Below are 24663 nucleotides of genomic sequence, written 5' to 3' on the forward strand. Positions count from 1 at the left end.
AAATAATAAAAGTGTTATGTTCTTTTTTTCTGATTCCAGTAGCTGCTGGTGGTGGTGACAATGTCAAATAACGGCATAGACATTCAAGATAAACCCCCAGCCCCTCCAATGAGAAACACCAGCACTATGATTGGAGCTGGTAGCAAAGATGCTGGAACCCTAAACCACGGCTCCAAACCTCTGCCTCCAAATCCAGAGGAGAAGAAAAAGAAGGACCGATTTTACCGATCCATCTTACCTGGAGATAAAAGTACAGTATTACATTTTTTTCTCATCATTTGTGTACTTAATTTTTTATTTTTGTAACCTGAATAAAAGATCTGTTCTTTTCTTGACTTAATTTTTCTTTAATACTTTCCCCCCCTATTAAATATTTCCCTTGTCTGTCTTTCCAAAAGTGGCTTAGATAAAATGGAAAATAGACCTATTTTTAAACTCTGTTAATTATTCTGAGCAAAATTCTAAGAAAATAATTATGCTCTTGCCAGACTTTGGACAATCTGTATATGTTTATTTACTTAAACTGTTTATGAACTCTCACAATGTTAGAAATACTGACTTGTCTTCATTTGGAAATGTTTTTTTCCAAGCTAGTTTTATTTGGAACGTCCTTTCTCCAGATTCTTCGTTGCCTCTTCTTTATTCATATGTCCTGAGCTCACACCCAGATTTGGAGATTAAATATCAGTAAGAAGGGCAAGTAATAGCTGAGGAAAGAAAGCAGGACTCAGCATGAGTTCACTAAGAAAAAGTCATCATAGGCAGGCTCATTTCCTTTTTATTAATAAAACTTCTTGAATAATCAGGATTTTAACAGTGTATTTGATAAAGTCACTGAAACCCTGTGGACAGGATTTATCTTTAATGAAATAGAGGTTTGAGTGTCCATATGGATAGATGACTTTTGTTTGACACCCCCTCCCCCAAGTATTTAAGTGTCTGTTGATACGAAGTAAAATTCTCAGTCATGCTTGCAGGACTTTGTTCGTGTGGCGTGCTGAAGAAATTGGCTTTCTATCTGTAAATAGTTATCATGAGCTTCTGACTTTCGGTGGACCTGGTTCAAATCCTGGGTTCATCACTTACCAGCTCTCTGACCCTTGGTGTGTCAGTTAACTCCTTTGAGTTTTAGTTTTCTATCTCTAGGAAAGAATGGAATTATCCTATCTCTAAAATTGGGGAAATATCTTACAGGGTTGTTGTGGGAAGATTATATGCTGAGTTCCTAGTACAGTACCTTCTGCACAGAAGATACTCAAATACTAGTTCCCCTTCTCTTTACTCATTTGTTGAAGGTGGGACGCGTGGCTAGATTACATGACAGTGTCAGAACTGAGATTCTGAAACAGTAGGCCAAGTATAACAACCACAATAATGAATTGCAGAAAATATCTTGTGTTGCAGAAAAATATAACTATATAACTACAGATCGGGGGAGGTGGTAGATGACGGCATCATTAACCAAGCAGGGAGCCCAGGGAGAAGAGCAAGTCGGGAGCGGTGGTGGTTGGAGAGCAGGGAGGATGATTGATGGCTTTAAACACTTTGCATTTGAGGTGAAAGGATAATTTCAGACACTTTGCATTTGAAATGTCTTGACATAGAGATGTCTAATAAACAATGAATCTTACAAATAGGGAATGGTTGGCGAATAACTGAAATGAGAACTCTCAAGGATTTTTATTGAGTACATTGGCTTGTATGTTTGTGAGTTTCCCCTTTTCCCTACTCCACCTTCATTGTGAGCTCTTTTTGGGTCTAGATAGAAGAAAGATGGGTAAGTTGCTTAACTTGTATTTTCTGGCCAGTTCATTTATAGAGTAGCTGCCGACTTCCTAGGCACAGGGGCTATGATGGAGGCGGTGTTACCCTGCCCTGGCATATATAGCCACTTTGTTTATCCTTCAATTTAGGTTGTGGGCTAATTTTTAATACTATGCTTTTAGCAACCGTAGTTGTTATAAGATCTCTATTCTTATAACAATTAGGCCTTCAGCCCAAGTTTCTGCATGTAGTGAAGAGGGCAAGTAAAAGCTGAGGAAAGGAAGAGAACTTTTAAAATTAAAAATGAAAAGGTTGGAATTGTTCTTGCTGACAAATTAGAAAACACTAAAATTCCTGCCCAATATGCATCATCAATTAAAAACCTGTGCTTCAAAGGATACCATCAAGAAAGTAAAAAGATAATCCACAGAATGGGAGAAAAATTTCCCCAGTTATATAATTGATAAGGGACTTGTATCAAAAATATATCAGGAGCTATTACAGCTGAACAGTAAAAAGACAACTTATTTTAAAAAATGGGCAAAGGATCCAAATAGACATCTTTCCACAGAAGATACACAAATGGCCAATAAGCCCATGAAAAGATGCTCATAATCATTAACCATTTAGGGAATGCCAATCAGAACCACAATGAGAGACCTCTTCATACCCACTAGGAGGGCAATAATAAAAAGAGGTAATAATAAGTGTTGGCAAGGATGTGGAGAAATTGAAACCCTCTTACACTGCTGGTGGGAATGTCAAATGGTATAGCCAACTGTGGAAAAGCATGGCAGTTCCTCGAAAGGTTAAACACAGAGTTACCACATTACACTGAAATGAAAACATGCCCACACAAAAACGTGTACGTGAATGTTTGTAATAGCGTTATTCACAATAGTGAAAAGGTAGAAACAACCCAAATATCCACCAACTGATGAATGGATAAATAAAATGTGGTGTATCCATACAAAGAAATATTATTTGGTAACAAAAAGAAATGAAGTCCCAATCTATGCTACAGCTTGGGTGAACCTTGAGAACAGTGTTAGTGAAAGAAGGCAGTCAACGAAAGACCACATATTGTATGATTCCTTTTATATGAAATGTTCAGAATGGGCAAATCCGTAGACAAAAAGTAGGTGAGTGGTTGTTGAGGGCTGTGTGGAGGGGCAGATGGGATTAGGGAGTTATAGCTAAGTGGTATGGGTTTTCTTTTGGGGTTGATGAAAATGTTTGAAAATTGATTGTGGGGATGTTTGCCTGGCTCTGTGAATATACTAAAAGCCACTGAATTGTACACTGTGTAGGTGAATTATATGGTATATGAATTATATTTCAATAAAACTCTTAAAAAAAAAAAAAAAGAAGATTCCTGCTTGTAACAGCAGATGGAAGCATATCCTTCAGACATCATTGGAAACTGAAGGGATGATCTTAGGTACTGGAAAGGGAGGGGAGGGGGTCTGGATATCTGGGTTGTAGTCTTGGTTCTCCCATAAATTGGCTGCCTGATTTGGGTCAATTACTTCTCTGTAGACTTCAGTGCCTTCATCTAAAAAATTGGAATCAATCCAGTGGACAAATATAGGCTTTTATACCTTTGAAATCCTCTAATTAGATAAATGAGATATTATAAAGATGAAGTTGGATCAGGTTGTATATGTAGGTGAAAAGAATCTAGGCCATTGTAAAGTACTTGAATCCGTGATAAAGCTGTAGCCCCAGAGGTTCTGGAAATCCTTGCTGAGTAACCTTAGGCCAAATCTGGTCTGAAAACAAATCTCTTACCTCAAGATTAAAGCTATGTCTCTATAAATTCAGAGGTAGAAAAGCATAGAGTTACAAGAAGTTCTTGTGAAATGATCTAGTAACCTCTTCTTCATTCCCTAGTTATAGATTTTCCATACATGCCCTGAGCTCATTGATTTAAGATCCCAGATGGCTACGATTAATGTGTGCATCAAAATGAAATGTTTTGAAAAGTGGGGTTTTGCCTTTTGTTTGGAGCCTTTATTTAGCTCGACTTTGTGCTTGTTGATATTGCCATTCATCCAGTCAGCATTTGTTGACCTGCTGCTTTGTGCTTAACTTAGTCCTAGCAAGATACACAGCAGCATCAGCAGTCTTTAAAGTGGTATGTCCTTTATAAAGTATTTGAAAATTTATACCAGCTGCATAGAGAAATGATCTAGAACTGGACTTAGGTAACCTAGATTGAGTCCTATTGTGGTAGGCGGTTAGCAGACTTGAGCAGATGAAGGATGATGGACCAGATACAGATGGTCACCAGGGTGGAAAGCTCTGGGTGGCGAGCAATGAGCAAAACTGGGAAAACAAACACCTCACCCCAGGGTAACCTTTCCTCCTCTAGTATATCGCTGGTTATGTGGTTTAGACCCCCTGACCTTTTATATTGCTGGTCATGTGGTTAGGGCCCTCCCCTGATCTTTCCTCTCCTGGCATGTTGCTAGTCATGTAGTTAGACCCCCTTAGAGGGGGAACGAACAAGGGGTCGGAGAATAACCCTTAAGCATTAAGCCCCCAGGACAGTGAGGTTTTCACCCACATCAGATACATCTAGGCCTCAGTTGTGTTTTAGCTCCAGGCCCAGAAAAGCAGCAAAACCAGGCAAGCGACACCATGGCTAACATCAGGACCAGCTGCATTGACTAATGGCCCCTGCCCTGGTGCCCACATGACCCTGAAAGAACACACCTGGAAAGCTGAGGAATATTCTACTGAGATATTGAGGTCCTCCCCTGGGAGCTCCCCTAAACTCTCTGTCCTTAACAGCCCCTGGGAGGAGGACCCAGTGCACTCTCCCCGGAGCATGCCCACACCTTTCCCCTCCGCCTTTCCTTCCCTCTCAGGCCGGTTAGCTTTACCTTTCTCCTAAGCTCCAAGGGCCCTTCTGTTGCCTCTCGAACTTGTTCCCTATCACTTCTTTTACCTCTGTGACTGTTTTTTATTAAATTTTTTCTTTTTATTAATATGTCTTTATTGATTTCAGAGAGAGGAAGGGAGAGAGAGAGAGAGAAACATCAATGATGAGAGTCATTGATCGGCTGCCTCCTGCACGCCCCCCACTGGGGATCGAGCCCGCAACCCAGGCATGTGCCCTGACCGGAATTGAACCACGATCTCCTGGATCACAGGTTGATGCTTAACCTCTGAGTCATGCCAGCCAGGCTGTGAATTTCTAAATAAGCTTCCTCTTATAGTTTGAGTCTTTACTCAGAATTCTTTCTCAGCCAGAATTCAAGTACTGAGGTCCAGTCTGACTCTACCAGTCTAACACCTGGTGCCGCTCTTGCCACCAACACTACCTCTGACATTTATTAACTCTGTGATTACCCCCCTTCCCCTGCCGCCCCTTATGGGATTATTGTAATCCCGGTATCCTCATCTGTAACATGGTAGTAACTATAATTTCCATCCACCCCATACCATTAGTAGGCTTTTGTCATTTGACATAGTGGGTGTAAAAGCATTTTCTAAACTGCAAAACACTGTACAACTATGAAGTGTGTGTGTGTGTTTTACTAAAAACCTCCTTTCTTGTTTTATCTGATACCCACAACAACTCATTTTCAGTTGGGGAGGCTGAGGATTGGAGAAAAGTAAACTGTTCAGCGTCTCACAGCTGGGAAGTGGCAGGGATGAGTGTGGAACTAAGTCTTCCTAAAGTGTGTGCTACATCCTAGCACACTACCTCTGTCAGTTGTTCTCAGCCCAGATTACACATCTGACTCACTCATACTGCTTTTAAAAAGACAGTTGCCTGGGTTTCACCACAACTTTTGGATCTGGGTCTTTAAAAAGTTTTGGGGGGTAAGAAAATAGAGTTCCCTGTGGGCTGTGGTGGTGACTGAGATTGGAGTTGGCAATTGGGAGAATGTCTGTGGGCTTTAGCTAATGCTGACCTCCAGCGAGGCTTCAGTGTGCCTGGGGGAATGCATAAATGATTGGAAGAGGCTGTTGCCTAGGGCCTGTAATAGTTGGTGCTGAGCTGCAGAATTCCATGTGGGAAAGCCTGGTTCCTGTGGTTAGGACCTGGAGCCTCTGGTTTATTCTAAGAAGTCCTGCAGCATTTCGTTTGGAATCTTTTTCTGGCTGCATTTTCACAATTTCCAAAGTGGAATTCTCTGAGCTTGGGAAGCATTTAGCAAAGTTAATTTTAAAACTGGGCGATGTCAGTGTTTATCTCTCCAAGTTTGGAGCGTTTTACTGCCTTAAGTCCAGATTAACTCAGCTGAACCAATGAGAGGTGCTTCTTAAAAATAAATCTCTTAAAAATATAAATAAGGCCTACTGCATGCTGAAACTTGGATGGCTGTACCAGCAACATGGGATTTTGCAGTGTCCGCCTCATTTCCCGTGTTGTCAGAAAGCCGAACAGATTAGGCCAAAGGTGGGGTTAAAGTTAGGATAGGTGAGGTTGTAAGCTTGTTTATCCACTTTATGTCCTCAAGCCTGTGATCTGTAGTTTCAAGAAATCAGGGTGGTTCTTCTTTCTCCTCAGTCAGTTTTCTGTCTTAATGAGTGAGCTGGGAAGTATTACTCAGACACCCTTTCCTTTCCTTTTTTCCCCCTTTCCTTTCCCTTCCCTTCCCTTATTTTTTTAGCATCTTAAAACAACAAACACTTATTATTTCACAGCTTTTGAGGGCCAGGAATCCAGGAGCAGATAAGTTGGGCAGTTCTGACCCAGGTATCTCATGAGATTATAGTAGAGATGTTTCTGATACTTTCTTATGTTAAAGAGAACTCAGTTTAGAAAGATAACTTTAGCTTACAAAGCACATGCATTTTCCTTAGTTGATCTTCAAAATAATAATAACAACAATAAAAAAGTAGTTCCTAACAGAGTAATAACACAATAGTAATAACCTTAAAATAGTAACGACAATAACCTAACAACAATTACTCTTATCATTTGGGTCATGATTTTGTCAAGAAGCTTCTATCTTCTGTTAGGAGGTAAGTCTTAAAAAAAACATCCCTCAAGGAATCATACAAGATAGGAAATGACTAAATGCTGACTCAGTGTCTTGGGAATTCAGAGGGAGGAAAGGTCAGTAAATCCATTTTGGAAGAAGTGGGACTTGAACTAGTCTTTAAAAGATGGCTGAATATTTAACAGGGAGAGTGAGAAGAAGAGCAGAAAAAGTGAGCAAAAGCTTGGAGGTGGGAATGTGAGAGCAGCCTGTGGAAGCAGAGCTACCTTCAGCATTACCCTGTGTGTTTATGTGTTAAACGACTTCATTTCCCTGGGGCTCTTTTCTATAGACTCTTCATCCTCTGAGCCACTCTCTTTTTTGTGACTTCATTACCAAAATTCCTTTTGTATTTGCCATTCCATGCCTATGATGGTATTTATATAACATAATAGAAATAATATATAAAAATATAATCTATAAACATAAAACAAAAATATAAATAAAATATAAAAATGACATAATTGTTCTGAACAGACTTTTAAGTGACTGGATTAAAAGAAATTTGGGAACAGAAAGCAATTTCAAAGCCCTGCAACGTGTCCCATGCATTCTAGCTATGAGTAAGACAGGTGGATTTATGTCATAAACGACGGCTTAATTTCAGCCCTGGCAAACCCTTAGCTTCCCTCTGTCAAAGCAGTTGCTTCTGGAAGAGAAATTGTCAAATGCACAAATAGCTAAAACCTGTAGTCTTTTCAGATTGGTTTCTTTCACGTAGCAATGTGCATTTACGATTTCTCTTGTCATGACTTGATAGGTCATGTCTTCTTAGTGCTGAATAATATTCCACTTTCTGGATGTGCCACCGCTGATTTATTCATTTACCTGCTGAAGGACATCTTGGTCCTTTCCAAGTTTTGGAATAAAGCTGTTACAAACATCCGTGTGCAAGTTTTTGTGTGAACATAAGTTTTCAGCTCATTTGGGTAAATACCAAGGAGTGCAATTGCTTAATTATATGGAAAGAATATATTTAATTTTGTAAGAAACTGTCTACCTGTTTTCCAAAGTGGCTGTACCATTTTGCATTCCCACCGGCAGTGAATGTAAGTTTTTGTTGCTCAACATCCTTGCCAGCATGTGGTGGTGTCAGTTTTCGATTTTGGCCACTGTAACAGGTGTGGAGTGGGATTTCATTTTTGTTTGCATTTGCAGTTCCCTAATGACATATGATGTTGAGCATCTTGTCCATCTGTATATCTTCTTTGGCAATGTGTGATCCATGTCTTTTGCTCATCTTAATTGAGTTTTTTTCTTATTGTTGAATTTTAAGTATTCTTTATATATTTTGGATAATAGTATATTTTGTTGTTTTTGCTGTCAGTCCTCACCCGAGGACATTTTTCCATTGCTTTTTCAGAGAGACTAGAAGGGAGGGAGGGAGGGAAGGAGGAAAGAGGGAAGGAGGGAGGGAGGGAGGGAGGGAGGGACTTTGATGTGAGAGAGACACATCGACTGGTTGCCTTCTGCAAGAGGCCAGACTGGGGACTTGGAGCGAACCCACAACTGAGATACATGTCCTTGACTGGGAATCGAACTCATGACCCTTTGGTGCATAGGCCGACACTCTAACCACTTAGCAACACTGGCCAGGGCAAGAGTTCTTTATTAAATATATCTTTTGCAAATATTTTCTCACTGTCTGAGGTTTGTCTTCTCATTCTCTTGATTCTCAAACTTTTATTTAAAAAAATTTTTTTTAAATGATTTTTTATTGATTTCAGAGAGAGGAAGGGAGAGGGAGAGATAGAAACATCAGTGATGAGAGAGTCATTGATCAGCTGTCTCCTGCACACCCCCAGCCCAGGATCGAGCCCACAGCCCAAGCATGTGCCCTGACCGGGAATCGACCTGCGATCTCCTGGATCCGAGGTCGACGCTCAGCTGCTGAGCCACGCCCGGCCGGGCTCATCTGTATATTACCTTGTGTGTGCACCACCCCGAGTCAAGTCTTTTTCCGTCACCACTTACCCTCCCTGACCCTCTTTTATCTCTCTCCACCCCAGTTTTCCCCTGGTAATCAGCATACTGCTACCTGTGGCTGTGACTTTTTTTTCCCTTAGTCCCTTGACCTTTCTCATCCAGCTCCCCAACCCCTCTCCCCTCTGACAGCTGTCCATTTGCTCTCTGTATCTTTGAGCCTGGCTAGGCTTCAGTACTATGTTGAATAAGAGTGTCTATCACTGTCTTGTTCTTGATCTTAAGGGAAACACTTTTAGTATTTGCTTGTTGGGTATGATGTCGGCTGTGGGTTGATTCTTAAACTTTTATATGCACCGAATCATTTGGATCGTACTAAAATTCAGATTTGTATTCAGCAGGTCTGTGGTGGAGCTTGAGATTCTGTGTTCCCCATAGTCTTCCACCTGATGCTGATGCTGTTTTAAATAGCAAGTCTATAGATCACCCTCACTGTCGTTAGGATTGGAGAAGACCAGAATGCAGGTGATAGGTTATTGTTAGAATGATTCAGGCCACAGGTAACAATGCCTGAGATAGGGTGGTGGCCATGAAGAGGGAGCAGGGTGGATAAATTTGATAACCGTATGGAAGATAAATGCATTGGGAGAGAGAGGAGAGATAATATAATCATAAGCAGCAGCAATCCACGAGAGGCAGATTGACAGAATAGAAAGGCTTTAGAGCTGGGAGTCTGAAAATCTTAGTTCTGGTCCCACATTTGTTTCTGCCTTGCTCTGTGACCTTGGGCAGGTTATTTAACTTCTTAGAACTTCTGTTTCTTCTTCTGTCAAACAGACACCATAATCCCTGCCCTGCTTGTCATACAGTTGTTTTGAGGCTGTAGTGAACTAATATATATAAAAGTCCCATGTAAATATAAGAGCATGATACAGATACAAAACTGATTACATCTGCAATGACCCTATTCCAAATAAGGTCACATTCTGAGGTACTAGGAGTTAGGACTTATGATTTTGAGAGGGGAACAGGATTTAACCCCTAACTAGGCTGCTTCAGCACCATAACTTTCTGCCAGGTCAGCAGGACCTTAGTCAACATCTACTTTATGCAAAACCATTTTTGGGAGAGGGATGACTGCAGTATTTGGACTTAATGATCCTTTAAGGTTTTGGGCCTGGGCATTACCAATTACTAACCATTTGATTTTGGGCAAGTAACTTACTCTCTGTGCTTCAGTTTGTTTATTTGTAAAATAAGGATGATAGTACCTAGCTGATGGGGCTGCTGTGAGGCTAAACTTAATACATATAAAGAACTTGAACCATTTTCTGGTAAGCATCTGATAAGATATTAGTGATTCACATTATTAAACTTCCAAATATAAAATTCTGTAATTTAAAGAACCTTAAAGCAGTCTATAATCAAAGACCAAACAAGTAGGACGCAGGTTATAGAACTCATAGGATATAGGATTTCAGGGCTGGAAGTGTTTTTAGAGATGATCTACTTGAGCCTTGTTTCTCTTTTTACAGAGGTGAGGGAAACCAGGGTTCAGAGAAAGGAAGTGACTTTCCCTGGATCCAATGGCTCATTAGTGGTAGAACCAGGACTGTTAACTCTGATGAATGTTCTTTCTGTGCCTCCCTTACTTTAGTTTAACAAAAGATTAAGTCTTTAATTGCGCATCGAGCATCTATTCCAATTTAAGTCTTGCATTGGGCTCTGTAAATACATAAATGAGGTAGACAGTTCTTGATCTCTAAAGAAGCCTACAGCTCAACAGAGTGCTAAATAAATCTAAAAATATAACGATGTTTCTGTTGTGTGATTTTTTAGAATTTCATTTTCCCTGTTTCTTTTGCAGCAAATAAAAAGAAGGAGAAGGAACGGCCAGAGATTTCTCTTCCTTCCGATTTTGAGCACACGATTCACGTTGGCTTTGATGCTGTCACAGGGGAGTTTACAGTAAGTCCCAGGTCACAGAAAGGCCTTTGGTCTTTCAGAGTTCTGGCTATTCACTGTTAGAGTCAATCCTGTCTAGTTTTCCCAATGCCTCTGTCTTTGCCTAAGACACTCATACTATCTTTATATTCATGAGAGGAACACTTTACCCACCTCCAAAATTACACCAAAGAAACCTTTGCATCTTCATTCGGTAAATGGAGCTCTGTGAGGTGGCCCATTGGCAGCAGGCTCTGTGCTGGGCACTGATGATACAGAGACAAATCAGACATGGTTCCTACTCTAAAGGAGGAATAGCCTGGTGAAGGAGCAAAGTCTCAAGAAGTGACTAATATGATAAGTGTAATCAAAGAGGCTTGTGTAGCTCTCTGAGGGTACAGAGAGAAAGGAATGACCAAATCCGTCCTTGGCTGCCAGTGGGTATCAGAGCAAGTGCTGATTTTCCCTCAGGGCTCCCTGTGCCTGTGTCCTCCTGACCGCCTTGCATGTCTCTCTTACAGGGGATGCCAGAACAGTGGGCCCGCTTGCTTCAGACATCAAATATCACTAAGTCCGAGCAGAAGAAAAACCCACAGGCTGTTCTGGATGTATTGGAGTTCTATAACTCAAAGAAGACCTCCAACAGCCAGAAGTACATGAGCTTCACAGGTACGAGGGTTGTGTCCAGGGCATTCTGGGGAAAAAAGGATTTTCTTCTGGGTGGAAAAGAGCCACTTGCCTGTTGGTGTGGGGTGAGAGAAGAAAGTATTGGGAAGAGTGGAGACGGTACTTTCACTAAGACAGAATTTTGGAATTTGGGAGCCAGAACATTGGGTTTTTGCATCAAACTTGAGTCTTTACTCTGAAACTGCACGTTTTAAAAAAGTAACATGTAAAGAACGTATACTTTGTGCTAAATTCTCACACTCACTAGCTTCTAACTGTCACTTCATTTCTTTGAGCCTCAAAACGGGAATAATAATTCCTGTCTCTGGAGGTTCTAGTGAGGAATAAATGAGACATTGATTTGAAAGTCCTTTATAGATTATAAACAGCACCATGGAAATGTAGCTGTCATTATCATTATCTTTAATATCATTAAGTTATTTAATAACACATTTAATGTGTATCTTTTAAGTAGGCAAGCCCAATTTCTTCCTCAAGGCACTGATTTTTATCAGTCAAATGAAAAACAGGTCAGTAATAATCAATGTACTTTAGATGTACTCTCTATTATATAAGAGACTGTTTTTCAGAGTTGCTTTTAAATAGCAGAATTGAGATTAGAATCCAGGTCCCCTAATCCTATACCAACAACCTTTGAGTTTACTACTTGCCTCTAGTAAGTTCATTTGGAGAACCTCCTTTCTTTCTTTTTTAAAAAAAATATATCCTGATTTCAGAGAGAGGAAGGGAGAGGGAGAGAGAGTTGAAACATCAATGATGAGAGAGTCATTGATCAGTTGCCTCCTGCACGGCCCCTACTGGGCACGAAGCCCGCAACCCAGGCATGTGCCCTGACCGGGAATCGAACCTCAATCTCCTGGATCCTAGGTTGATGCTCAACCACTGAGCCACGCCCGGCTGGGCAGGAGAACCTCCTTTCATAACAGAGAAAATTTTCTTTTCCTAGGTAAGTTATGAGAAGGCCTGCATTTCTGGAAACTTACCTTTTGTATAGCATCTTAGAATGTTAGAGCAAGAAATATCCTTAGTATATATCATTTCCAGTTCCCCCTTATTTTGCAGACAAAGCCAAAAAGGACTTTTTTAATGTGGCGAAATTAGTGGCAGAGCTGGTCTCATCTCTGAGTTCAGTGCTCTTTCCAGAGTTCATGCTGTCTTTTTTGAAGGGCAGTGTTGTTGGGGAAGGTGAGAACCAGGATGAACTAGCTAATTTTGAAGGATGCTTTCCCCAGCAAGTATCTGGCTTGTATCAAAGGGCACAGATGGTGAGGATGACAGACTGCAGCTTTGCTCACGCTGTCATGGTGCTGCCCAGGAGAGGGTCGTGCATGTCCCCAGCAGTATTTCCTTCTTCACGTCTGGCCCTGCTGGGTCTATCTTACTTCTCCCATTGAAGGACTGGGGCATTCCAAGGAGGAATTGGGGTTGAGGGATGCTGGGGGGCAAGTTTTCTAGTCAGGAGATTAGAGCTTGTGTTTTAGGGCATTTGTCACGGAGACATGAGATTAGAGCTGACTTTGAAAGCCTCAGCAGGAAAATCTTTGGAAGAATTTCTGTTTTTGTGTGTACATGTGTATAGATGTGTACAAGGGCCATGGATGTATATGGAAGCATAGCTCTGTGGGTTTGCTTATGTTTGGAATTAAAGTCCACTTAAGTATTCATGAATGAATAGATACACACATTCAGGTAATTGTGTGTATACTCACCTATGCACGCATATGTGAATAACATTGAGTATGTGTGTGTGTGTGCACACGTGCATGCACGTATGCATGCAGGATTTTTAATTTTCTAGAAGTTGAAGATCAGGGCCCACTCTAGGCAAAATTTTATGTTTGGCACAGTTTATTTTTAATGTCCTGTCTCTCCTTTTTCTATTTCCCCTCTTCTCATACTATTCATTATGATAACGCTACCTCAGCCTGTATATGCTTGTATATGAATGATCTCATTTTATTCTCATCATCACTTTGTGGGGTTGGTAAGGCAAAGATTATTGTCCCCATTTTACAGACTCAGAGAAATTAATTAGGCTTAGAGAAACTAAGTGACTTACCTTGGGTGACTCAATTGATTTGTGATGGAAGTATGTTTTAAACTTGGGCCTTTCAACCCTCTGCGGTTTATAACCCAAGCAAAATCTTCCATGCCAATTTTTGTCAACTTTTATGTTTTTTCAGCATTTTATTTTCTGTATCAATTAGTAGCTAATGTGATGGGCGAAAAGTAGTTCAGATTGGCAACTCGAAGCTCTGGAGTTTAGCCCTACATTGCCACTGATTTATGTAATCTTGAACCCGTTTCTTTTCTTCTCTGAACCTTAGTTTCCTCATTTGTAAAATGAAGGGATTGGAAGTACTGTCTGCTCTGTCATTCTGTGCTGTGGAATTTGATTTTGATATATAGACATTGTAGATTGCATTTAAAAGGAGCAATGCTTACTTCTAATATGGACGAGATATTTATAATCAGAATATGCAGTTCTCAAAAACAGTGTAAGGTTGGGGTAGTTCAGTGAGGGCATAGTATTGTGCTTTGCTTTGCCTAAGCTGATGTTCTTTCGGACAAAAAGAACAAATGAATTATGTTTAAAGTACATCCTGAATTGATTTCTCCAGAGTACTGCTGGCTATTCAGGGCTTGTTCTAAGAACATTTTGTCATAGCTTGTGGGTTCATTATTTGTCGTAGGCCCGAAGAAGCTGTACCTGGCACTTTCTTCTATAATGGAATTGGGATTGTGGACATTCTCTTGGCTTGGTTCTTGGTGAGGAAGATGTTGGATGTAGTAGAATATTTCTCCTTAATTCCAGCAAAGTCATTTGAACCAGCAAAGTCATGTTCTTCATGGGTCTTTAGGAGTTAATAAAATCAAACACAATGCTTGGTCTTTAAACTTATTTTCTTGCTAAAATCTCCATTGAGTATATGTTTCATATTTCATTAATTCTAAGATATCACTGATTATAAGATGCATCATTATTTTATATACCACTAAAGGAAAAAGGTTGCCAAATAAAACATGAAATGTGCTCTGGCTGGGTGGCTCAGATGGTTGGAGCATCATCCTGTGCACCAAAAGATTGTGGGTTCAATTCCCGGTCAGGGAACATACCCATTTGGGGTGCATATGGGAGGCAACCAATCGATGTTTCTCTCTCACATTGATGTTTCTCTCTCTCTCTCCCTTCCTCCCTCTCTAAAAATCAATAAAACTATATCCTTGGGTGAAGATTAAACAAACAAACAAACAAACATGAAATGCCTTTGATTATTGGAAACATCTCTGTTTTAGAGATGTTAGTGTGAAAAAATGTGCATCTCAATGAAATATGGTAATTACCTTATTGAGGGAGCTTGAATCTATTATCAGAAACAAGATCCTGTCTTTAATTAGACTTGACATGATTAATGCCTCTCATTTCCTGAGCCTTAGTCTTTCTCTCCCTATGGGGCATAGACATGAATGTAGAGGATCCTTTCTAGAAGCTGGAGCTGCAGGCTGGTCATAATTAGTCATGGATGGTTCGGGACAGTGCCAACCATGAATCCTTTCTCTTTCTTTTAGATTAGGGGAAATTTCCTTGAGCATTCAGGCCTGATGATGATATAGTTGCTGATGTGGATACAGTTCTATCATAGTATTTAGATTTCGACCAGAATGCAAATCTTGTCTCCTGTTTAACCACTCTATGTACCTTTGGCAAATTACTTAACATCTCTGAACCTCAGTTTCCAAATCTATAAAAGTAAACATAATAATAATACTCAGAACTACAGTGAGGATTAAGGGAGGTAGTGTGTATAATGTGCTTAGCATGGTGTTGGGTCCATAGCACCAGTAATACTGTTCTTATTCTCCGAGCCCGGCACATGCTCGCCTGGATAGGCTTCCTTAGCTCTTAAGAACAGATGAACTGTAATTGTTTACTGACTGAGTCCCTGGTCTTTTTTCCTTTGCAGATAAATTAGCTGAGGATTATAATTCTTCTAACACATTGGTAAGTCTTTATTTTCTCTATTCTGATATGGGCAGGTATGGTGGTTAGGGATCAAGGACAGTGTGGCAGATGCAGAGCCTGGGCTGGGAGGCACTGATCTTGGTCACTCCTGCACCCTAGGGCCTTAGAGACCCTATCTATACAGGAAACTGCAAAGGAATTGGACTTAATAAACAGTAGGTATCTCTTCCAGCTTTAATTAAAAAAAATTTTTTTTTTTAATGTTCTAGAAATACTAACCTTGGAACCAGAAGAACTGGCTTTTAGGCTCAGTTTTTCATTCGCAGCTTTGAACCTTGGAAAAGCCAATTGCCTTTCTTGAGTTTTTTCATCATTAAAAAGAGGATGATACACTTTGCCTTACCTGGCATGTCTTTGAAAATTTGAATTTAGAAGAGAAGCCCCTCTCTTTGGTTTGGGCATACAAAACCAGGATTAGGACTGATTGTTGAGGGGGGCATATTCTGTTCATTTCAGGTGTCCTCTGAAGTTGTGAATGCCCTGTCATGTGAAGGGCTGGAGAGTAAAACTAGATGACCTCAAAGGTCCCTCCTCTGCCTCTTTCAGCTTACAAATTCTATTTTCTAGAGCAAAGAATATATTGATGTGTTTGAAAGGATTTTTAAATAGTAAGCTGTGATATATGTGTGTGATATATATGAGAATACTGCTGTTCTTTATACCTGATGTCTCTTGCACAAAGGTGGTTATGTCATATTGATTTACTAAACATTTGCAAAACCCCTACTCTGTGCCAGGTCCTGTGGAGAAGTGGCAGTATAGGGATGAATCAGACATTGTCCCAATGTCTGATAATCTCCTACGTTAGTCTTCCGAGTGACATGAAGGCAACAGCAAACGTTTATGAGGCCAGGGGTTAGGTCTGTATGCATGGCATCTGCAGGCAACCACTTACTGAATGAAAGGTTGGATGTATAAGAGAAAGTTTCCTGATGTTAGAGTCTGAGCTGAATGAGTTAGTTATCTGGGGTAAGAATTAAGGAGAATTAATTCCAGACAGGGACAGAATAAATAGCATGTGCCAAGACAAGGGGATTCGCAAGGTATGCTTGCACAGGAAATGCAAGAAGTTTGTTATGATTGGAATGTGAAGTGTGGAGGGACTAGAAGTGGGTGACAAGGAAGAGTGGTAAACAGGTCAGATCATGTAGGAGTTTTAACTTGGTCTTAAAGGTAATGAGAAGCTATTGAAGAATTTAAGCAGGAGAGTAGTAAGTTCTAACACACTATTGAGTCATTGTTAAAACACTTTGAACCATGCTTCCAGCAGTGTGGATTGGTTTACTCTGAGGCATTTATACTGTTATCAATTATTAAAAATGTTCTCCTGTCCAGTGCCTGATAGCATACTCAGTCCTTTCTTATTTACTATTTATTTTAATCCTGACAGGAGTTTAATGAGGTCAGTTATTATTTTTCTTTTGTGGTTGATAAAACTGAAATTGAGAAGGGTTAATGGCAATAGTTATCAGATTCCCAGTCTGTGTTGCTTTCCCCTGATTCATTCTTTCATCAAATGGAAGATACATAATTGAAAGATAGGGGAGCATTTGCAAATGTTAAGACCTTTGGGAGGTTCTTACCGCTGTTGAATAGTAAATTACTGAAGGAAGCAGAGCGGTGCTTTGTGGCTCAAATATCCTTATGCTTTTATAGGAGGAGTGACCGCTATCATATATTGAGTGGCAAATATGTGCCAGGCACTGTGCTAGTAACTTTATATATATTAGTGTAATTAGTCCCCACAATTACCTTGTGAAGAAAGTGTTATCATTCCCATTTCACAGGTAGAAATACAGAGTTTCCTGGAGACTTGTAATTAGCTATTGTGGGAGAACTAGATTAGAACTAGGGTCTTCTAAGTGCTAGTCCAGGATTCTTCTCACCATGGCAGGGAACTGAGGAAGACATGAGAGAGGTCTTAAAAAGGAGACTGCAGTAAAGCCATAGCTATGTTGTTCATTAGTAAGGAGGAGAAGGAGCCCTGGGGCTCAGGCCATATGGCAGAGAGGATGACACCTGCTTGGTAAAAATCTGTACTGGTTTAGTATCTACAATTAAAACCACTCAGGCTGTCAAGGACGTTTTCTCTCCCAATTCAGAACATTTGTCCCCCTGGCTCAGTACTCTATATTTCCTTACTAGTTGTACCTGAGGGATGTGGTTTCTATTGTGGTAGCATGTCATTATTTACCATATTGGTTTCATGCAGATCATTTCACTTGATTTGTAAAGTAATTGGACAGGGTTGTTATATCCATAACACAGGTTAGGAAATTGAGACTCAGAGAGATTAAATGACTTTCTCCCTACCCTCGAATGAGTTAATAGTAGAAACCAATAGAAAATTCAGTTCTCCTGATCTTTCATTTATTCCTTCATACTATAGATATTTGCTTAATACCTTCTTTGTGCCCAGGTGTTGGTGATACAAAAATGAATATGCACTATCTCAGTCCTTCAGGAAAAATTAACAACAGACTATAGGGATAAGGGCTGCAAGAGAGGCATACATAATGTACAGTGGGGGCCATATTTGAGGGAGTGATTTTTCCTGTCTGGTAGGTAGTACAGGGAAGTTTGCACAGAGTTGTTGGGCCCTAAGATTTGTTCATTTAACATACATGATCTTTAAGGGCTTCTGGCTCTTAAATTCTGTTATTTGTGGCATTGGTCTGAGATCTCAGATTGTATGTCTTTTAGTGCCTGAATTCTTATTTATAAAATGAACAGCTACTGTGTGATAGACTGAGGCTTCAAGTACCAGTAAGGTTTTTGCTCTTGATCTCACAAATTAGTGAAGAATCAGGACACATAAATAAGGATTTATAATACAGTATCAGGTAGACACAGGTAGGGAAAAGAAAAATGCTTTAAAAATTTTTTTATTGATTGATTGATTTAGAGAGAGAGAGAGAGATTTGTTTTTCTACTTATTTATGCATCATTGGTTGCTTCTTATATGTGCCCTGATCAGGGGTCAAACCGGCAACCTTGGTGTATCAGGACGATGCTCTAACCAACTGAGCTACCTGGCCAGGGCAGGGCAATGCTTTCTTGTCTGAGGTAGCATGAACAAAAGCCAAGTTCAGGATCCGTTATTTCAGGCCAAAGAACTTGGACTTCGTGCTGGAGCTAAGGAATATTTTAAATAGGGGATTGATATAGTTGGACGTGCATTTTAGACTAAGCTAATATCTTAGGGGATAAAAAAGAATCCTTAGAAATTAAAGATATTATTAAATAAATAAATTCACAAGGATTAAAAATTAAATACACATAAGGGTCAATTAATGATATAAACTATATAAAGACAGATGGAAAACATGAGAAGAAGGGACAGGGGGTTTAGGTGAGGAGATTAAAGAAGAATTAGAGAACTGAGGCACAAGGGTGAAAAAATAAAGGAAGAACTTGGAACCCTCATAACGTCTGGTGGGAGTGTAAAATGGGCAGCCTCCGTGGGAAACAGTATGGCAGTTCTCACAAGGATAAGCATAGAGTTACCATTTGACCTAGCAGTTCCACTCCTAGGTATATATCCAATAGAAATGAAGACACACATTCACACAAAAACTTGTGCATGAATGTTCATACGAGCATTATTCATAATAGCCCCACAGTGGAAACAACCCAAATGCCCATCAATTGATGAGTGGATTAAAAAATATTATATCAATACAATGAAATATTATTCAGACATGAAAAGGAATGAGATACTGAAAATGACACAATATGGATGAACCTCTCAAACTTTATGCTAACTAAAAGAAGCTAGAAACAAAAGACTATTTGTTGTATGAGCCCTTTTATATAAAATGCCTAGAAAAGGTAAATTTATAGAGACAGAAAGAAGATCCTTGGTTTCCTAGGGCTGGGCATGGGAGTTTGAATGACCTGCAAAAGGGCACAGGGGAACTTTTTGGGGTTATGGGTATGTTCTGAAACTAGATTGTGGCAATCATTGCACAAGTTTATAAAATTAATAAAATCATTGAAATTGTATGGATGATTTTTTGGTATGTAAATAGTACCTTAGCAGCATTTAAAAGTAAAAATTTTAAACTGTATGTAAACCAGTCAATTCTCAGTATACATTTTAAATAATATAGAAATAAAAGGAGTTAAAAGTGAACATTCCTCAGGGATACCTGGTAAAGATGGCAGATTGAACATAGGCGTCTATTCCTTTAAATCTCACTGGAACTATAATAAAGGAATGGTCTTTTAAAGGCATTAAACCCAGAAGGATGGAGAGAACAGGAAAAGAGGCAAGAGCAGCAAAATAGGAGGCAATGACAGATAGAGATAATCAGTAACCGATGCAAGGAGCCTGGATCCAAAGCTGACAGTGGGCAAAGCTGATCTATATATCTAGGCTGCAGAATTCACAGAAGGCCCAGAATTGGTAGCACTTCTGAAACTGGAGATAAAGTGGAGCGGGAGGGGAGAGTACATCAGCATATGCAATTAAAGTTATTTAAGATGCTGTTAGATCCCTGAATCTCTTCCCCTACTCTACACCACTGAGTGATTGCCCTTCTCTTCCCTAGCAGAAAACTGGAGGTTTATTCTCTGGAGAAGACAAAACCCGGCGAGGCTTTCTGGATAGGATGTCAGACACAGTTAAATATAAGAGTATCATATCAAAAACAGGACAATTAAGTGAATATATGCATACTGAGTGCTCACCCTCTCTGCTTACTAGGCTCCTAGAATACTAGTAGTCCAACTTTTATTTTTAAAGCAGATTAGAAGGTTCTTCTCTGGATCTGACCAGTCTAAATTCTAAAGACAGAACAGGGAGGTTTCTCCAAATGGTCCAGTTGGATTATTCTGTAGTGTTACTCACAAACAAACAAACAAAAGAAAACCTAGATTATGGTGATGATCACACAACTCTAAAAATTTATTTAAAATCATTGAATTCTTCCATCTGCCAGGAATATTCTTTTCCCCAGTGAGTCCCATGGCTCGCTCTCTCAGTTCACTCAGGCCACTGCTTATATGACTTCTCATTAGAGAGGCCTTTCCATAAGTATTCTGTCTAAAGTAATAGTTCTCTACTCCCAACCAGTCCCTACTCTCATAGTTTATCTTATTACTGCTACCTAACATGTTGGTTAATTTTGACTGTTTCCTCTTATAAAATGGAAGCCATAGACCAGGGACTTAATTTTTTTCTTCAAGATAGCCCCAAACTATAGAAGAGAACCTGGTACCCAGCGAATGAATGAATGTGTTGAAATCACAAACAGAGATTTGTGGTGATTAGACATAATGATAATTTAATTGATTCTTTACCTCTTTCTAGCTCCTTACCACTTACAAAGTGTTCTCATACCCTCCTAGTGGCCCTCTGAGGGAGGCAGGGAGCTGCTGTCATCATCTCCATTTTAGAGATGAGAAACTTGTGGCTTAGCATAGGACAGCGTTGCTCAAGGACTCAGGGATAGGAAATACAAATTTGGGACAAAAACCTTTATCTTTTGATTCTGGTGGTTGTTAGTACTTCCGCCCAAAGCTATCACCTAGGAACACAGAATGTGTTGCTAAGGAAGATGATGAAATCGCCTACTCTACCAAGTTGCAGGGAGCAAACAAACCTAGAGTTAACAGTATACATCAGGACGCCCCAAGGCCACAACCCGATGGTGAAGAAGCAGCCGAGTTATCTTAATTACCATTTTGGGTTCCTAGTTAAATGTTGTTGAGAGGAATAGTGGAGAGAAAAGAAATTAGAGCAGAAAAATATCAAAATATATACTTTGACAGAGAAAGAACCTCTAGTGGATTTTAGAACTGAAAGTGACCTATTATGATTATATCACTACTTTTCCTCTACATTCCTTAAGTGATGAAACTTGAGACCAAAGGATCAATTCATTGCCTGTGGCCACTGAAGCTCATTGCTTACGTATGCCTGACACTGTCAGTTTTTAAGTTATGCCCAGCACCAGAGGTCCTGCTAAAAATCTATGAGATTGCCAGTTTTCCTTACCTTAGTATGTCAAATGTGGTAGAGGCCAGCTTGCCACACAGCAGCAGTAGCTCTAGTCTAGTATTCCACTAGGTAAGTTTTTCCACTTATCCCCGGTCATTCTGGCTCCCTAGTGTCCCCTAGAGGCCCCAAGTGGCAGGCAGAAGGAAACTCACCCTCTGTCTTCTACGTAGATCAGATGATGAGCTGCTTTATGCCACGGGCCGACCACCTTTTTCATCTTTGTATCTTTATGTCAACAGTATCCATCACAGTATCTTACTGAGCACAAAGTAGGTGCTCTGAAAATATCTGAAACTGTTGAATTATGTCCATATATATTAAAATATCTCTATTGCCTCTCTGGTCCTGTGCTGTAATCATTTAATCTCTATCAAACATCTCATGTTTTGGAGCTACTTTGTCTCTCGAATCTGTGTTATAAACAGTAACGGTATGATAGTGTTACCTGGACCCGCCCCAAACCTGCCACTCTTGGCCCAGCTTTGTTATAGTTTGCGTGTGAAAATCAAGTTGCTGATATTATAGCAGATCCAGTTAGTTGTGTTAGTGAGGTTCATTCCGGACCGGGCAAAGCTTAGTGAAATGGAGAGTAGCCAGTCTAGGGAGAAACTCATTGTTCTCTTGAGACAAGGGGCTCTGGGTGTTCTGTATCTTCAGGTTGAGGTACCCGAGGACATAATGAGTGTGTAAGTAGGTTTCGGTAAAAAAGGAAAATGAGAGGCAAGAGCCTGTCTGCGCTTCCACTAACCATATGAGAAAGGAGTAAGGAATTATAATGATGAACTTGGTAAAATTTCAAACTTTTGATCCCTTCCCTACATTTAGTATTTTATTACCTGTTCAGTGTGGAGAGTAAACTTTATAGAATAAGAAGGAACTAAAACTTGTCTTCAGGGTTTGTATTGGGGAAGGCAGGTAGAAAAGCTGTAAGCTGGCTTCCCAATCCATAAATTAGCTTTGGATGGGAGAAAGACTGAACGGATAGTGGTAACTAAAAGAGAGGGAAGCCGACTGAGTTCCTGACTGGCTACGCAAAGATGGAGAGCTCAGAGGCTGATGTGGGTTTCAGAAGGGGTGTCAGGATGGGGTTTCTTTGGGGAGGGGTGGGGAGATTTCGATCCTGGTAACTTAAGTTCCATGTCAGCTGGACCTGATGAATCTGGCTTTTTCTCCGCTGTACAGAATGTGAAGACTGTGTCTGAGACCCCTGCAGTACCACCAGTTTCAGAAGATGAAGATGATGATGATGATGCTACCCCACCTCCAGTGATTGCTCCACGCCCAGAGCACACAAAATCTGTGAGTCTTTGGGGACGTGGACAGCCTTGTGGTTTACTGGAGTTTGGAGAGGGAGAGGGGTTGATACTCGAGGCCTAGAGGTTTCATAGTCTGGTGGTGGTCATTAGATTTTGGAGTTGGTGAGATCACTGAACCAACTTGATTGAAAGGTACTTTATGATTAAAGACGGTAAGTCGAATATATACATATTCATCAAGGGTTTGCAGGTAGTCCTAAAGTGTCCTAAATAATTGGTGTTTATACCAACCCAGCCCTCATTTACTTAGTCTGTTCTCCACAGACAGGAAGATATACAGAATTAATGTTACTTAGTGCAGGACTAACATAAATTATTCCATTCTCCCGGGAAGCAACAAATTAGCCGGCTGCAGATCTCCTTCTCTGTTAAATGTGCAGCGTTCAGTCTCTTGGAACATCATTGATGATACTGAAAGACCCAAGAGAGTCGATAAATACATTAGTGCTATTAATATGCTGGATATCCGGATGCCCGATATTGGCAGTGATTTTTATTTAACTTCCTTGGGGGTTCTTCCATCTCAGAATAGCCACAGTCCTACTCTCACTTTGCACAATATGAGCCCCATGCCTTTTACTTGATTTAGCATAAGTGAGCACTGACCTATCATCAGATGATATTCTGCTAGTGTTTTTTTTACTTGGGCTTTTTATTATGACAAGAGCTTTGTAATGAAAGAACGATCTAAGGCTTAAACTCTGTGATAATACAAAAAACAGCTACCTTCAATTAGGGAGGTGTTTAAGCAGAAGTTGGTTGACTGACTGTGGGGGATGCTGGGGAGGACATTCAGGGGGATTAGATGACCTTTTAGGATGAGGACTTATAAGCAGAATCCATGGAATCACCCTTTTCTGTAGGTCCCAAAGTCACCTTAAGGAAAATGAGCTTCAAAATTGGAGAGTTGTCAAGATACCTTACATTGCTATGGCCTTTTTTGTTTTGCTGGCATGTGCATTTAAAAAAAATTTTCCCCCTACTAAATCATGAACTCCTCAAAAGTAGAGGAAATATATATATATATATATATTTACAGTGCTTAATATAGTTCTTGGCAGGTATCAGAAAAGCATTAAGTAATGGATGAACAAATCAATAAATCTGACCTTCATAGCATTCCTTTCTAAAAAGGCACTGTTAGTTCCTAATTTATAGAAAAAGAAATTGAGATTTGGAGAGGTAAATTGGTCTACCTAAAGTCTCCCAATAAGCAATAGAGCCAGGATTGAAAGCAGGTATTTTATTCTAAGTCCAGGTTCCTTTCCACCATAGCACAGTGGCCTTTTTGTGTGGGCAGGTCTGTGCTGGAAGCCAAAGAAGGAGACTATTTGAGAAGGAAAAGGCAGGGTTTGTACCCTCAAGGAGCCATGTCAGGAGAATTGAAGAAGAAAGACAAGGCATGAAAGTACAGCCTTAGGTGACAGGGAGACCCTTTATCTATAGGTATAAGAGTAGAAAATTAGAACGACATTATGCTAGTATAGTCAGGAAAGAAGCTCTAGTCTCTGATCTCAGTGTCTTGACTTAAGTTCTCTCCTATTAAAATCCTGTCTATCCTTCAAGATCCAGCTGATGAATCCCATTATTTATTCATTGATTCATCAAACATTTATCTAAATGCATGCTTTTTATTACACAACTGGTTAGATACAAGAACTCAAGGATGAATGACACATTCACTGTCTTCATAGAGCTTATAGACTAGCCAAAAGATAGTTGTGGTATTTTTATGAAAAAAATCTGATAAATGCCTCAAAGGACCTTCTAGGGTAAGGGAGTATAACTTATCTGAACTTCAGTAGCATGTAGTTTGCTTATTTTTAGATGACAGTTATCCCTTTCTGCCTTGTAGTTATAACTTTCTCACAAGACTTGATTCACAAGAGGATGGGGCAGCATTTTGTACAGTGAGGCAAAGAGTAGATTCTCAGTAAATGTGTGTTAAGTGAATCGGAAACAGAAATAGCAAAATTTTAAAGGCTCAATATCAGTTGGGCA

The 24663-nt window shown here is 40.0% G+C and overlaps 1 protein-coding gene across 4 annotated transcripts in view; it reads left to right on the forward strand.

The window, feature by feature from the left end:
* The window catches only part of PAK1 (p21 (RAC1) activated kinase 1), a 118808-nt gene that overhangs the window by 67717 nt on the left and 26428 nt on the right, over window positions 1-24663 (forward strand). For 2 of the 4 annotated variants that reach the window (XM_081154771.1, XM_081154770.1), the window contains exons 2-6: window positions 40-250; window positions 10555-10655; window positions 11153-11300; window positions 15284-15321; window positions 22529-22645. In XM_081154771.1, the coding sequence (XP_081010897.1) occupies window positions 61-250; window positions 10555-10655; window positions 11153-11300; window positions 15284-15321; window positions 22529-22645 (594 nt within the window). In that variant the 5' untranslated portion in view covers window positions 40-60. The remainder of the gene's footprint in view (window positions 1-39; window positions 251-10554; window positions 10656-11152; window positions 11301-15283; window positions 15322-22528; window positions 22646-24663) is intronic. The other 2 variants (XM_081154772.1, XM_081154773.1) reach the window with 1 other exon arrangement.

This window comes from Miniopterus schreibersii, assembly GCF_964146895.1.
Source record: "Miniopterus schreibersii genome assembly, chromosome: 12".
In the NCBI taxonomy this organism is placed as follows: Eukaryota; Metazoa; Chordata; class Mammalia; order Chiroptera; family Miniopteridae; genus Miniopterus; species Miniopterus schreibersii.